Source organism: Pseudorca crassidens, chromosome 16 (assembly GCF_039906515.1).
Source record: "Pseudorca crassidens isolate mPseCra1 chromosome 16, mPseCra1.hap1, whole genome shotgun sequence".
Lineage (NCBI taxonomy): Eukaryota > Metazoa > Chordata > Mammalia > Artiodactyla > Delphinidae > Pseudorca > Pseudorca crassidens.
This window is the reverse complement of record NC_090311.1, coordinates 37,904,566-37,921,450: the sequence shown is the minus strand read 5'-3', so window position 1 is coordinate 37,921,450 and position 16,885 is coordinate 37,904,566. Positions and strand designations below refer to the sequence as shown.

The window sequence follows — 16,885 nt, the reverse complement described above, 5'->3', positions numbered from 1 at the left end:
GAGGCCACAACAGTGAGAGGCCCGCGTACCACACACACACACACACAAAAATACCAATAAAATCAATACATCTCTTTTTAAGCCAATCAAAGGAAAAAGAAAAGAGAGGGAAAACAAAAAATCAGATGTTGGAAGTTTGAGAAAAGAGATAAAACTACAGTGTGGAAGTGACATTAAAAATTATATTCAGGTATATGCTAATTAATTTGAAAATTTCAATGGAAAATGGACAATAAATGCTTCAAGATGAAATCCAAAATCTGAATAGACCATCCAAGAGTGAAAATGAATAGGAGCCCTCAAGAAGTACCTGATGTGAATTGCATTTCAGATGGCTGCTATCAGACCTTGAAGCATCAAATAATTATGTTATTTAAATTGGTCCAGGTGTTAGAAAGTATGTAAAACTCCCCATATGACTGCTTGCATAGCCCTTCTACCTCAATATGATAAAGATAACATTTTTAAAACCAGAAAGTATAATATGGGAGAAATTAAATGGTTTGGCGAAAAGTTAAGAGTACGTGGAAGGGAGTTGTGAGGGATAAGAGTGGAAAAAGAGGTTAGGCTATATTTTCAGGTTGTTAAAGAATTATAGTGTTTGATAAATTTGTTGTCATTTGGGTAGACACTGGAAAGCCAGTTAACATTTTGAATTATTTGGTAATGTGATTAATCTTATATTTTTGTAAAATTAATCCAAAAGCAGCATAAAAAATGAATTGGGGAATAGATAAATGAAAGGCTGATAATCAGTTGGCTATTGCAAAATTGCAGGAGGCGACTGAATAGAAAGGCCACAGAAAACCAGAACTGGTATTCTGAGAAGCATTTCAAAGTCAAAATCTGGGTTTTGACTGAATCTCTTTGCTCTGTACTTGAAACTAACAGAACATTGTAAATCAACCATAGTCCAATATAAAATAAAAATTTTTTTAAAAAAGAGAAAAAAATCTGGATTTCGACATCTGAATAGACGTGAAGGAATCGTGAGTATGAGTATTCTAAACAAGCTTAACCTCTGGTTTGCCTTCCATTTTGCATGGAGTGTGTGTGTGTGTGTCTGCGTGCACAGACACACGTGCATATGTGTGTGTGTGTGTGTGTGTGTGTGTGTGTATATATATATATATATATATATATATATGCCGGGTAGTTGATATGCTGACTGATATACCAATCTCTGCCTCGACTCTGCTGCCTGGACCATTGCCATAGTGCTGGGGTTCCCGCACTTCTCTTTACTATAACCCTGTGTATATCACTGCTGTCTCTCAGATTGTTTCCTTCACTCAACGATGGTGATGGTATTAGAATAGATTTTCGGCTCAGATGCTGGAGAAGACAGTGAGTTGAGTATAATGACAAATAACAGAGGTTGGTCCGTGCAAGAATGTGAAAGCTTCAGTTCTGGGATATGTTGTGTTTTAAGTGCTTCTGAGATTTCCAGCTAGAAATGTCCAAGTGTAGGAAATTCTGGACTGGGAGTTGGGAACAAAGTCATATTGAGAGACACAGGTTTTGGAGTTAATGTGTAAGACATAATTAAACCAGTGGAGTAGATAGGATTGATATAAAGAGGGAATAGCTGAGATCAATTTTTTGAGATATACCTGCATTTAGGGACAAGAAGAGAAGAGATAACTGGTAAGGATAGGAGAAAACCTTTATTATTTTAAAAAATATTTTATTTATTTTATTTTATTATTTTATTTTATTTTATTTATTTATTTTATTTTATTGTTTTTGGCCACACCGCACCACATGTGGGATCTTAGCTCCCTGACCAGGGATTGAACTCTCGCCCCCTGCATTGGAAGTGGGGAGTCTTAACCACTGGATCTCCAGGGAAGTCCCAGGAGAAAACCTTTAGAGAGTGTATCCTATGGAAGGAACAGGGAGTTTTCAAAATGGCAGCTAAAAAATGAGCCACGATGATAATAAGAAAACAGTAGCAAATGACCATTAATGACCATTAAGAACTAATGACCATTAAGAAATCAGCCTCATAATAACAGATTTCCAAGAGTTAAGGAGTAGAGGCTTCTCAAGAGTTTATATATAGAGAGAAGATGATAGTTTGAAAGAGATACAAGATTTTGGGGAGAGTGTGGGTCTTTGGTCTTAGAATTGTTTGCTTGTTTTGGATAAAGGATAAGCATTACCTGAGCTTTTTCATTAGGAGGAGACAGGTGGAGAGAATAAAGGCAAAAGCCAGAGAGGAGAAAATTAATAGAACACTTGCAAAAATGGAACCAATGTGAACATGAAGAGACACTGTTAGAAAATATCAGGACTAAAAAGATTTCTTTTTTTTAAGATGTTGGGGGTAGGAGTTTATTAATTAATTAATTTTATTTTTGCTGTATTGGGTCTTCGTTTCTGTGCGAGGGCTTTCTCTAGTTGTGGCAAGCGGGGGCCACTCTTCATCGCGGTGCGCGGGCCTCTCACTATGGCGGCCTCTCTTGTTGCGGAGCACAGGCTCCAGACGCGCAGGCTCAGTAGTTGTGGCTCACGGGCCTAGTCGCTCCACGGCATGTGGGATCTTCCCAGACCAGGGCTCGAACCCGTGTCCCCTGCATTAGCAGGCAGACTCTCAACCACTACGCCACCAGGGAAGCCCCTAAAAAGATTTTAAGACGAGAGAAAATAATTTTGAGGGTGCTCACATCGGGTGACCTCAGGGTTCCCAGTAAAATGGGAACTTAGTTCTTTGAGGATGATATTTGGGACAGGACAGAAAGAGAGGTTTTAAAATGCTGAAATCATTATAGTCAAGTGTTAATAAGTGCATAACAGAAGAAAGAGTTATTGAATGATACAGATTTGGAATAGGTGAGACTGAGTAAGACAGTGGAAAAGTGGATTGGAAGGAATAGTGGGAGGAACACCAAATATCCTCCTGGTCTGTGAATATAAGGGAATTGAAGAAGCAATGGCTGCCTTTTGAGAAGATGGCCAGGAACATGATGCTAAGTCAATCTGAAGAATGCTAAGTTTAGCTAAAATTAGAATGTTTTGGAAGTTTTACTTCAGGAAAAAAGTTAAGAATATAAGTATTTTTCTTCACGGTTAGAGTAGGAAAAGGAGAATAATTAGTGGTAGAGAATAGAACTATATTTGGGGGATATAGTTATAGATCAGTTTAGATTAAAAATTCTTGATTCAAGAATAGAATTGATTTTTATTAGTCTTAATTTAACTGAAATAATGGAAAATTTGAAAATGTAGTAATTTTTAATCTTCAAGAGCTTTAAAGGTCAGCCCTCTTTTCAGATATGTAGAATTTTTGAAAATCAGTAAAAAGTTCATTTCTCAGATTTTTAAAAAGATACATATTTAAATTTAATCTTAATATTCAAGATGCTGTATGTAAAACATGCACATGAATCATTGTTTTCAGTGTATGCATTCAGGAAATATATTTGAAGTGTTACAAATCACATTGTCAACTTAGTGTGGAAGTTTTACTCATTTTATTTCGAATCCTAGATTATAGTGTATTCTGTACAATACATTGTATTGTTAATTAAATTTTAGTAAGTGTGCATGATGGCTGTAAGAGATGAGAACAGAGTGAGGACAACACATTAAGGGCTATGGTCCATACACATTTGGGCCTTCCAAATTTTTTTTTTTTTTTAAGGAAAACAAAACAAGAGTTTATTCATTACCAGATATCAAGATCTAATATAAAACTGTAAAACTGGCTTGGTGGTGCTGAATTCTTTCAGCTTTTGCTTGTCTGTAAAGCTTTTGATTTCTCCCCAACTTTTTAATTTCTGTTAATTTGGACACATTGAATTTGAGGTGCCGGTAAGCTAACAGGTAGGTAAGGATTGCAAAGTTAAGGTACAGAAGACTAATTATGCATAATTTGATAGTAAAATAATAAATTTACAATTATGTTTTTCACCATTTTTCTTTGAATTGTGTCAATAATTTTGATTCATCTTGTATTTACACATTAATTATTAATCTGCTGGTGAGAACTTACAGATTCATAACACTGTTTCTCTACACATTTGCCTTTCTGTTAAGGATTAACTGGGTGTATAAACACTTGCATTACAGATACGCTACCAGTCACTTGCTACTTGAGTAAAATTAAAGTTTTGACAACCTTTTAATTATTTCATGCAAACTTACACCAAGAATGGAGATAAAGAGAAAAAATATCATCTATCATTCCACTAAACCCCAATAAATAACTTGACAGCTTGGTCATCTAGTAGACTTCCATTGATTTAATTTTTAAAATCTTATTTAATTTTAATTTTTAGACTAGATTATAAATACACATGGTTCAAAAAAGATTCCCTCCCACCCACCCATCTTCTGTCTGCTGTTTCCCCCAACCTGCTTTGCAGTTCTGTATTTTATCTTGATACATATGAATAAGTTTTTTGCTGAAATGGCATTAAATAATGTATAAAAAATAATTTTAAGTTTAAACACTTTTTAAACTTTAATGATAATTTTTAGCATTAGTGTTTGTAGCAGCTATTCAAAGCAACACTGTTTTATTGCCATTTCTTTAAAAAAATATGTAGAACTAAAAATCCAGCAATTCCAAAATTATACCTTAAATGTAGGTAGAATTTCTCAAACTGCTGATTCAGATTTCTGTAACATTCTGTTGTTTTAGCATGCTTTTGTCTAACTGCGTTTAGTGTTTAATCCTCATGAGAATCCTGTGAAGATGGTATTGTCTTCATTTTCCTGCAGAAACAAAGTTTGTGTTTTGACTGTCAACATTCAAATCCAAGTCTTCTGATTATATGATTTTTGTACTATAGCCAAAATCTTAGCTCATTAGTCCTGATTAGATATGGCTTTTTTTCTTTTTTTTGCGGTACGTGGGCCTCTCACTGCTGTGGCCTCTCCCGTTGTGGAGCACAGGCTCCGGAAGTGCAGGCCCAGCGACCATGGCTCACAGGCCCAGCCACTCCACAGCATGTGAGATCCTCCCGGACCGGGGCACGAACCCGTGTCCCCTGCATCGGCAGGCAGACTCTCAACCACTGCGCCACCAGGAAAGCCCATGAAATGGCTTTTATCCATTATTTGGCATTTTATGTACTTTTAAAATTGTAATAAAATCATGCTGACCTTTAAAAAAGAACCAAGAATACTGAAACAAATACCTATATACCTGCCATTCAACATGCTTTTCTTTAAATTCACGTAAATGTACTTTCTACTTTTCATTGGGGAAAGAAAAGTTTTTATGTCCAGAGTTTTTAACACACTGGCATATTTATATGCCAATATAACATCCAAAAGAGAAATATTGCAAATTCTAAGTTAAATGCTTAAATTATTCTGAAGTCATATCATGTAATAGGAAAAGAAACCTTAGGTAAGTTCCCTAATACCTCACTTATTCAGCATCATTAGTGAGTGCATTGCTGCACACAGTAGATTTTTTTTTTTTGAGATAAGTCAGGGTCCCCATTTAAACACCACATGAATTGTATATATTTTTAGCACTGTAATACTTAACTTTTCTAAAACATTATGTATTTCCCTGGTTACATGCAAAGAGGTGTATGTAGCTCAGGGACATCTCTAAGTACCTTTGTTGTCAAACTATTGCATACATTTATGTCAACTGCATACTCTTGTTTTTGTTGGGTTCTAAAGCCAGCATCACTTTTTGCTGCTGCTATTTCTGCCTCCTAAAGGCAATATGCCTTTATCTGACTTGCTGATTCTGATATGCTTTTGCCTGGAAAATAGGTATCCAAGTTTTTGAGGAATTCTGTGTTGAATAAGAATCTATACATGCTTGTGGGGAACCCTACGTGTAAAGAGCACAGCTGTAGAGCAGAGGCCTTTGACAGTTATTTTGGATATGCAGTGGCCTTTGCTTATTGGGTACATGGGTCAGAGATTGTTGTGACCATTGAATAGATGGGGGTGTTATGATAATTGTATTTTAAGGGAGAAAAGTTATTCTGATGTTTCCTTTATATTGATGTTGCTTTGATTTACTCTATTACTGAGCTGGATTTAAGTATTAAATCATTTAAGGTCAAATTTCTAATGTATATATGTTCTTCAATGGATACAACCCAGTTACCATAACGATTTAGTGAAATAACTATAATGGAACTTTTCTTTTGAATTTGGCTTTTCTTTTTTTTTTCTGTCCACCAGGGAGTAACTATTCCCAGTCAGAGGCGCTATGTATATTATTATAGCTACCTGTTAAAGAATCATCTGGATTATAGACCAGTGGCATTGTTGTTTCACAAGATGATGTTTGAAACTATTCCAATGTTCAGTGGCGGAACTTGCAGTAAGTGCTCTAAATTCTCATCCTTTGATGTACTGGAACACTTTTCTTAACATAGCTAGAAGTTTATATGAAAGTCTAAAAAGAAATTTACCACACTTAAAATTTATGCAGGTTTGTATATTTCTTAAGTATCCAAACTAATTAATTAGCTCAGTTGTTCAGCACATTGGGCTGTGGAAGCTAAGACCATTGGGTTTTAATGTCTTTGAAGCCAAATTATATTTATGAAAGAAATATTCTGTGCTGCAGCTACCAAATGCAGCCTATATTCTGACTAGATGACTAAAATAACCTGTCCCGTCAGCATGAGAGTAGCATTGGGGTTCATCCCTTTACCGGTGTTAGGGCAAGGACCAATTCCTTGATATCTTAGTAAGACTAGATATTAATAGTAATGGTGATAGGGACAAGAAAAAGAAAAAGAAAACGATGATAAGAGATGGCAACAAGCTGAAGTATATTGAATGAATAGGGTAGATTCAGTGTGTGTGGAGTATTAGAGAAAACCTGGATTTAGATCGGAGTTCCAGTGCTAGATTTGTCCTTAATGTGCTATATAACCGAGGGCACATCATCTACCTCTCTTTGTCTTTGCTTATCAACAATATGAAGATATTTTGAAATCTGAAACTTCCTAGAAAAGTACTAAATAAGGATCATGTCATTGATGTCTGTCTCTAATTTATTTCTCTCTTACCCTAACGTCTGTAAGCCTACCTCAGTCACCCTGGTCCCGTTCTGCTTCTCTGCCATTCGCCAGAGTTCTTAGCTAAACTGATAGGAACCTTAATACTTTGACCCAAAGCAGGTAGTCAAGGGAGAACACATGGAAGGAAGTATTGTTCAGCCCTGTAAAAGACCAGACTGTTGCTGCTTTTTTCTGTTACAGAGTTTTTTATATTAGTTTCTACCTTGGAAGTGATCAGTCATGTTTTCATGTTTAAGAACTGTGTTTTATTTATTCAGAATACAATTTTGTAGTTTCTAGGTAAGATACCACTGTATTACTTTTTCTAATACCTCTAATAATATTTCAGTGATATTCTGCAATTTGTTGATGGTTTCAGTTTTTAGCTTAAAGTTTGCTTCTTGACAGTATTTATGTAATTAAAATTTTTCTGACCTTAATTTATACCTAGGGAATTAATTTCTTGATGTTGTTTATCTTTGTCAGATAGGTGTGATCACCTTCATTAGATCTTTTCTGTATTCTTAGGGCAAATAACTTTATCAGAGACCACAGATCTATTAACACAGCATATGAAAGGCTTCTAAGAGACCTCACTGATGCTTTTGTCATCTCAGTACAATTTTTAAAACTCCAGAGTACAAGGTACTAGGCTATCAGAGATGATTGGCACAGGAACTTTAGATGTATAGTGGAGAAGGGAAAAGGAAGAAAATAAAAAAGCTCACGCTCTTCCTATAGTATTAGATATCACTGTAAGAGCCAAATGGTAAGGTATAAAATATTAGAGAAATAATAAGGGAGAGAGAACATTCAATTCAATAATCTTATCTACTATAATTTTTTTTCACATTGGTCTCTCTAGCAAACATCTGTCAGTTCTGCTCTACATTTAAATGGGGTGTGTGTGTGTGTGTGTGTGTGTGTGTGTGTTGGATCTCTCAGTGTATTACATTTAAACTTCTCAACTTACTACTGCAATCTTTTTAATCTTTACCAATTTGCTGGTTCTCTGTTTATGCACTATGATTTAATACTATGTAGTAAAGCTGTAGTATAAGTAATATATAACTAATGGGAGGTTGTATGTATAAATCATAAATGGTATATTTAGAAAAATCAAGTTTGTGGGGGTTGTCAAATAGTTTCATGAAGGAAGTCCAGCTCTTTATTGAACATTTGAGAAAGCATACAGTTTAGATTGGCCTTAAAACCAAAGAAAGTATTACAGGCAATAGGAAATAGCTTGAATTGAAGCACAGCAGAAGGAAATGAGCTGGGCAAGAAATATAGAGATGGAGAATAGAATAGGAACGGAATGTGTGGCTGACTGTTGGAGGACTCCAAATGGGCATATCATACTTGATTTGATAAATACTATGGTGTCAGTGGTCATACTAGAGGCTTAATAAGCTGTATTTAGGTATAGTTTTGTAGAAGGTAGTGATTGCAAGAGGGAGAAAAATGGTGGAAAGGAAAGCAGTTATGTGACTTGCTTTAAGCCAGATGTGCTTTGCTTGGGCAATCAAATGAGATGTGATTAGTTTTTCTTTTGCCATTTATATCTAAATATTTTGTTGGAGCTTTTATTCTGGTCAGGTGAATAATTCACAGAAAAGGGAAGACAGAAAAGGGAATAACTGAGACTTGGAGACATGAATGTTGATATTTTGGTTTTAAACATGTTGTAAATCAGGTAAAGGTGAGCTATTTACATGAAGATATTTAGTGGGTACTTGAAAGTATGGATTTGAACTTAGGTGAGAGATATACCTGATATTTTGAGAAGCATTAGGAAAGAGACATAGCAGTTAAACCTTTCATGTAAATTTGGCGTGGGGCTAGAAGATGGGAAGGTTCAGAGGAAAACAGGGTGAGGGCTGAGACAAATAGGATTTGTAACAGTGTGGGTTCAGGAGGAGGAAGAGGAATCAGTGAAGAAAACAGACCATGTGAAAATAAAGTATCTTCTGCAAAGTTGTCAGGGGTTAACAGCCATTTTCTTATTTGAGTATTGTCTTAATATTTCTAAATAAAGGAAAGGTTACTATCTTCTGTGTATCTGAAAGGGTTGAAAAAGTTAATAAAAGATGACCAGTGTGATTTTTCTCTCATACTATATCAATATGCATATATCCAAGAAAATTTAATTGTAATTTTTGTCTGCTACATACCAGCCTCTTCATTTCTTCTTTTTAGAACACAGTTGATCATATCAGAGATATATATCTCAGAGTTGTGTCTTAGAAGTCAAAAGAACCATACTAATGTTGGACAACTGTTAAGTTTGGTCTTATCTATCTAAAATGTGAAATTCATACTGTAAAGAAAATTATTTTCTTTAGTGATTTGAAGAAATATTTTCTACTTACTTTTATTAAAATGTTTTAGCTTAGTGTTGCTTAGATATTTCCTCAAAAAATTAATTTCTAATTAGATTATCAATTGTATATATAATTCTAAAGTTCTTGAAGGTACACATTTTAGATGTAGTTTAATTGAAATCTGGCTTACACAGTTAATTTGCTTTTTAAAGTCCTAAGATCAGGATTATCAGATTCTGAATTAGTGGAGTTTGAATTAATAAGATTGCAAGGCATTTCCCTCCTGGTTGATTTTTATCACAGCTTTGAAATCATACCTTGTTTATTTGCTTCTTCAAACTAGGCTTCCCAGTGAAATTTTCAGTATCAGATAAAGTCTTGTAAAATAGCTCCTTGTACTTTGAATCTTTAGTCAAGGAAGTGAAAATTATTGACAGGTTGTTAGTGTAATGTTTCCCTTTTTTAGAGTTCCTTTTTCTCATGATAAATGTCTCACGAATCCATATTGGAATAATCCCTCATGCTTTTATGAAGCCTACTATTTATTATGTGATTGATGATACCTCTTTAGGTATTATATAGATGAGCCAGCAGGTGTTTATTACACTGGAAAATTTTAGCCTGAATAAGCTTTTTGCCTTGTCCTCAGTTGTTGGTCACATTGATAAAGAATGTGATACTTCTTTTTTTTGTCTTTAAGGATGATGCCTTTGGTGCTGAGAAATTTATGTCTATATATATGTATTTCTCATGCACTTTATGCAAGCTTATGTTTTTATTTCTTGATTATCTTGGTATGTTTTGAAACTTCAAGACCCACTTCTTACCTCCTCAGGTTAATTACTTTTTTTTCTAATGAACTCTTGTTTTTGAACTTGGTGTACTACAAATAAATTATCCTTTGTCAAATTATTTAGGTAACTTAAAGTTTTTAAAGTCCTAGGATCTTAATGTTCATGACTTTAAATTCTGTCATTAATGTCATTAGGTATAAATGTATTTATGTGTAGATTTTTAAAAATAAAAAACATAATCCTTGCCTGTTCACACTTACCTGCCTTTTAGTTGCGTTGCTAATATAAGCATGATACATCTTGAGAGGTCATATTTTACCAGTTATTTTAAAACACACATGGGTCAAAGCCAAAGTACTTGTTAATGAAAATGGAGTGTGTTTTGGAGAAAGGGGGGTTGTGCTGTAATTTGTACTTGATGTCTGTTGCATTTCTTTGCAGACATTTCAAATCTCTTTCCTCCTGTTTCTTGTGGTGGTGACTTTATATACCTTTAAAAATAAAATATGAGTTATAAGTAAAATTAATTATGGTTTAAATTTTTATAAATATTGAAACTTGTGCTTATGGAATATATTATAACTTTGTTATAGATTATATTCTCTTCTTGTGAATGTGTAATGATTGGTATTTTGTGGTTTTTATTCTGTGGTAGAGACTTTAAAATACTGCAGCAAATACTTGTTTTAAAAGTTACTTTTTATGCAGTTCATTTATTGTAATGTTGAAATTTTGATATTACTGTACAGTGCTAGAAGTCCAGTCTTGGTACTTACTATTTATGAAATAGAATTGACTTTAATACCAGTAATAGAACCTTATGTTGAAGGCTCAAATTAGGGAAAACCTTGTATTGATTTTACTTTGCCCTAGTTTATTTCTGCTGATTTGTTTTATTTATGTATTTATTTATTTATTTAGCTATCCATTTATTATTTTCTATCCACTGATTTGTTTTAGATCAGGGGTTAAAGATGCAGAATTACTACTTTGTGTATATTGCTGATATTAAATCATCAAAATAGCTTTTGACAGTTTGACAGTTAAAGGTATTTCCTGTGAAGTGATACTAGTTATGTATTTGACCACGCAGATCCTCAGTTTGTGGTCTGCCAGCTAAAGGTGAAGATATATTCCTCCAATTCAGGACCCACACGACGGGAAGACAAGTTCATGTACTTTGAGTTCCCTCAGCCGTTGCCTGTGTGTGGTGACATCAAAGTAGAGTTCTTCCACAAACAGAACAAGATGCTAAAAAAGGTTTGCACTTTACTTTTATTGGGAAAAATATCCAGAATAGCCATACCTTGAATAGTAACCTCAGATCTTTTGCTTAAAGCATTTAGTTAGGCAGAAGTCATTTCTGTAAGGAGAGACTAAAAGATGTATTTTATGACTGACATCTAATGAATCATGAATTATTTTCTATTAGATCTGCACATGCTTTTCTTACTATGGCATTGGTGAGCCATTATTAATGGTAAATAGTCCTATTAGAAGGAAACGGCCATGTGGCATTATAATTTGAGATGAATTTTCCTTAACTTAGGTTATGCATATAAATTTTACAAAAGTATTAAAGATTGCATACATATCCCATTCAATCAGTTACAGTCCTTTTAGAAGGGATGATTAATTACTGAGAAGTTAACATGGGACCATGAGTTTGAAAAAAAAATTTGGTCTGTATGTATAAATAAAATCTGTTTTGTGGTCTTGTGTAATGACACAAACCACTTTTCCCCCATTTTGGTTAATGTTTCTTGAGACTGGGTCATTTTATATTTAGCTTCCTCAAATTTACTGAGTATTTTGATTTTTAGTTAGAGAAATAAATATGAAGAGGAAGTAATAAAGAATGAAAAAAGTGTGGTATTATTTAAATATGCAGGTTTAGAAAGTTAGTGAGGTTTGCATCTCACTGAGCTATATTTAGAGAATGCAGGGGCTCATTTTAAAACAAACTGTGTTGGTTTAAAATATTAAGTGTGAACATTTAAGGTGAACCTAAGGTGCAAAATTTTTAGGTAGTAATGAACAAAAACATTAGCTGTGTATATTGTTACTGCCTCCTTAAACATACCAGATAGTGTATTGCTAATCTTTAGACAGTCTCTGTAATAGGATTGATTTCATTTTCCTGAATTTTAGCTTTTTTTTTTTTGAGAGAAAATAAGAGGAAGCTTCATTTACTACAAAAGTTTTAACCTCTATTTTGACTTGTCAAAAGAAGTATAATTTCCTTTATCCAGAATCCAGGTAGCTGGAAAATCACAAAATGTAAAACTGATTTTTTTCCACCAGAAACCCATTTCCTACATGTTCTGTATAAATAAAAGTTAAGTATATCTCAGTAACTTTGAAAATATATTTTTCAATAATCCAAGAAGTGTTAACAAATGTTTTAAAATTAAGGTAAGTAAGTTTTTTCCTTCTATTCACTGTAAGACTGGTACACACAAGATTTTATGTTTTGCTTTTAAAAATAGGCACCTGTATCACTTTCCCTCTATGTTTAGGAGTGTACTAATTCGTATTCTTCTAGTTCTTATCACCTGTACATTATATTAACACATGTAAAATTGAAGATTAAGTTAAATATTTATAATAATTTGTGTATCTTGAATTACTTTACATTTATTTCCATTTTATGTGGTTTTCCTTGCCTGTTACAAATGTTTGTTCTGATTTAAACAAGAACAGTTTTACTATAATCAGTACATTAGCAGAATCTACATTTTTTGAAATTTAAATTCTACTAGCTTATTTTCTTCTGACTCTAAGTAAAATATGTGTCTGGTTATTACTAACTCAGTAACTTTGCTAAAATGATTGAAATTAACAGTATTTTCAAAGGCTACCACATATAAAATTGCTATGCTAGGTACTGTTAAAAGATACAAAGACATTTAAGACATAAGTTACTTAAGGGTCTAACCATCTTCCTGGGAAAATAAACTTGAAGATAAATTAAAATAAAAGATTTAAATGGCAGTTTAAGGCACCAGATAAGGTGTCATGGGGTTGTACATCATTAATTGTCAAATAATGCATACAGGCCAGTTCCACTAATTAAGAGAACATTTTCTATGTTGGTCAAGAAAGGTTTGAGGGGCTTCCCTGGTGGCGCAGTGGTTGAGAGTCTGTCTGCCAATGCAGGGGACATGGGTTCGTGCCCCAGTCCGGGAAGATCCCACATGCCGCGGAGCGGCTGGGCCCGTGGGCCATGGCCGCTGAGTCTGCACCTCCGGAGCCTGTGCTCCGCAACGGGAGAGGCCACAACAGTGAGAGGCCTGCATACCACAAAAAAAAAAAAAAAAAGAAAGAAAGAAAGGTTTGAAGTAATGGTCAAGAAAGGTTTGAAGTAATGTTGGTGGTTTTTGATTTACAAGACCTCATTATTAGTTAATAAGTGATTTTTTAAAAAATAGGCATTTTATAACAACAAAAAGTTGAAGTTCTTACCCCCCCCATATTGTATTATGAAAAATTTCAGACATACATTGTCATGCAAGAAACTGGAGCCACTTAATATTTGTATTGCTGTAGAAGTAAAAATGTATCTGCCTTGCTTCCTTGGGAAGTTGTAGTGACATTTTAAGAACTTTTGATAAAGTAAATTTTGTAATAGCTTGTTGAAACAAAATTAAATCCATTTCTGGGTTTTTTAATATATACATATAAACTCAACACTTAAAAGCTAGTGTTAGACTAGAAAAGGAAATATTTTACTTAAAGTATTAAAGTAAGTTTATTTTAGAGCTTGTGGAATTATATTTTTGGTCTAGATTTGAATTAAAGGAAAAATCCTATGTGAATTAGATGCAACAGATAACCCACAGATTGCCCAGTATTAGTCTTTGTGTTTACCTTTATTCAGAATATTATTGACACATGGCATAATTTGTTCACTTCTTAGGGCAAATGTTGAATATAAGTAACATTGTCTTTTTTTAAAAAAATTTATGTCTGTTTTCTTTTTTTTTCTTAGGACAAAATGTTTCACTTTTGGGTAAATACATTCTTCATACCAGGACCAGAGGAAACCTCAGAAAAAGTAGAAAATGGAAGTCTATGTGATCAAGAAATTGATAGTATTTGCAGTATAGAGCGTGCAGATAATGACAAGGAATATCTAGTACTCACTTTAACAAAAAATGATCTCGACAAAGCAAATAAAGACAAGGCCAACCGATACTTTTCTCCAAATTTTAAGGTCAGTTAAAAACATTTTGAGGAGTTGGTGAGTGGTTCTGTGTGTGTGTTTGTTTTATTCTAGGTGTGTAGCTGGTGAAAGACTTGCTTGGCTAATTTTTAAATTACGTATATTCATAAGCATTGTTTATTTGGCAGTAAGTCAATGAAATCCAATGCACAGAGAGTCAAAAGGCTACAGTTTCCTTACCCTATTCTTTGTTAGTTGGTGAAATCTGGGGCATAGGTTAGGGAGGGGATTTAAGTAAGTTGGATATGAAGTAGGAATAGGTGAAAAAAGAAGTGGAAAGGAGCTCAGCCCTTTGGGAATGACTCCTATGGAATGTTCTCACTGCTTTTACTCTTGTCCCCTCCAGTTTATTCTCAACTCCTTAGAGTGATCTTAAAAATGACTTGATTGCGTCACTCCTGTTTATACTTTTTAAAGACCTTGTGCTTTTTTGATGTGACCTGCAGGAACCTGCATAATTTAGCACAGGACTACCTTCTGCATCTACTCTAGCCACATTCTCTCCCTGCGATTCACTCTCAGACCTGGTCTCTTTTCATTTCTTCAAAATGCTATACTCTTCTGCCTCAGGTCTTCACAATTCTTTTCCTTCTCCCCGAACCTCTCCACCCTTGGCCTTTCCCTGCCCTTCACGTGGCTGTCCCTCACATTCTAACCTTAGCTTCAATCTCATGTGCTCTGTAAGGCCTCTGATCATCCTCCCCTCTCCTTCTCTTTGTAAAACTCTACTTCCTCTTATTATGGAATTATTTGGTTCATTTTACTTTTATCTAAATGTGATATGTATGTGTATATTTCTATTTATATTTGTAGAGGAGAATTCTCCAGGTTAAAAAGCTGACTTGTAAACATTCCCAAATGGTGGTTTGCCATTTTTTTCTTCCCCTTTCCTGTTGCCTATTCTACTTCATTTTTCTCTCTTCCTTTCACCATACCCTCCTCCTTTCTCGTTTTAAATTCTCTCTTCATTCCATTTTTATACCATGTAGCAAACCTAATCATAGCTTATAAGAATATTGCTGCTAGTAATAATAAAAATAAAGGGGGGGCTACCTGTTTTAAGTGAAAATATATCTAATAATAAGTGCCTTTAGATCTTATATTTAAAGTGTTCAGTAGTGTCTTCTAGAATTCGTAGGTTTCCATTTACTTTCTTTTCTCTGTCTGTATTTTACTCAATTATTAGCTTTTAAAATGTGACTTCCTCTAACTGTATTATTTTCTGTTTTAATATTGCAAGAGGTTTTATATTTGTAATTACAAATAAAAACTATTTCAGTTATAAGTAAACATATGAGTGAGCTATACAAATATCTGGGAAAAGAGGGAAAAGCTGGTGCAGAAGCCCTGAGACAGGAGTGAGCTTGGTTTATTTGAGGAGTAATAGATAAGAAATTGTTTTGACTAACGCACATCAGTCCAAGTGTGAAGACGTTGAATGTTTTCTGCACGGGAAAGATGTAATCTGAATTTTGTCTTTAAAAGTTTACTCTCTCCCCTCCTTTAAAATATAGACTCAAGAGGGGCAAGAATGAAAGCTGGGAGGCTAGTTGAAGGTAGAACTAAAAGAATTTACTGATGGATTGGATAGTGGATGTAAGAGAAGGAGAAAAATTGATAATGATTCTTGGATCATGGGGGAGGGGCTGTAGATATAGTAGAATGATGAAAGGATTTGAAGTCAGATCTAATTTAAATCCCACATCCACTACCTACTAGATATGCGGCCTTTAGCAAGTTCCCTAACCTTTCTGAGCTATAGCTTTCTCTCTTTTAAAATAGATACCTACCATTTAGAGTTGTTTTGGTTTGGTTTTTTTGCGGTACGTGGGCCTCTCACTGCTGTGGCCTCTCCCGTTGCGGAGCACAGGCTCCGGACGCGCAGGCTCAGCGGCCATGGCTCACGGGCCCAGCGGCTCCACGACATGTGGGATCTTCCCGGACCGGGGCACGAACCCATGTCCCCTGCATTGGTAGGCGGACTCTCAACCACTGCGCCACCAGGGAAGCCCTAGAGTTGTTTTGACAGTTATTTCAGCTCTGCCTATAAGGCTGTTGGTTCACTGTTAAGAGCACTGTAGGATATTAACTTTCTTATTACTCCCTTTCGGTGAAGTTTTTAGGGCGAATGGAATCCTAAACATCATTGTTAATTAGTATTTTACATAGTGTAGTATCTGTATTTTTTAGTATTGTTTGTATCAGAAAATACATTGAATTTCAGATAAGTAGTTAAGTGAAACATTCTTTTGGAACTCAACTCTTTGTGAGTTGAATTTTGTGATTGAAAATAGATTATGTGGACTATTGAACTCAATACATTTCTTTTGCAGAATTATTTAGTTAATGCTTGTAACATGCCTATTAAAAAATATAGTATATTAACATCCCAGTTTCTTTTCAGTATATACCAAGAAAGAAAGTGTAGGAAATCTTAAGAAGAGGGTCATTTAAAAGGCCCTTTAAAGATCATAGTCATAGTACTTAAAAATGAATCTGTCAAAAATATGTATATTTAAGTAATTTAAGATTAGTCAGATTTATGGATTT

General features: G+C 34.4%; 1 protein-coding gene across 1 annotated transcript in view; it reads left to right on the top strand.

Annotated features, from left to right (window-relative positions):
• Positions 1-16,885, top strand: part of PTEN (phosphatase and tensin homolog) — an 89,946-nt gene that overhangs the window by 69,550 nt on the left and 3,511 nt on the right. Inside the window, exons 5-7 of the mRNA XM_067710111.1 lie at positions 6,163-6,304; positions 11,204-11,370; positions 14,102-14,326. Coding sequence (XP_067566212.1) covers positions 6,163-6,304; positions 11,204-11,370; positions 14,102-14,326 — 534 coding nt within the window. The remainder of the gene's footprint in view (positions 1-6,162; positions 6,305-11,203; positions 11,371-14,101; positions 14,327-16,885) is intronic.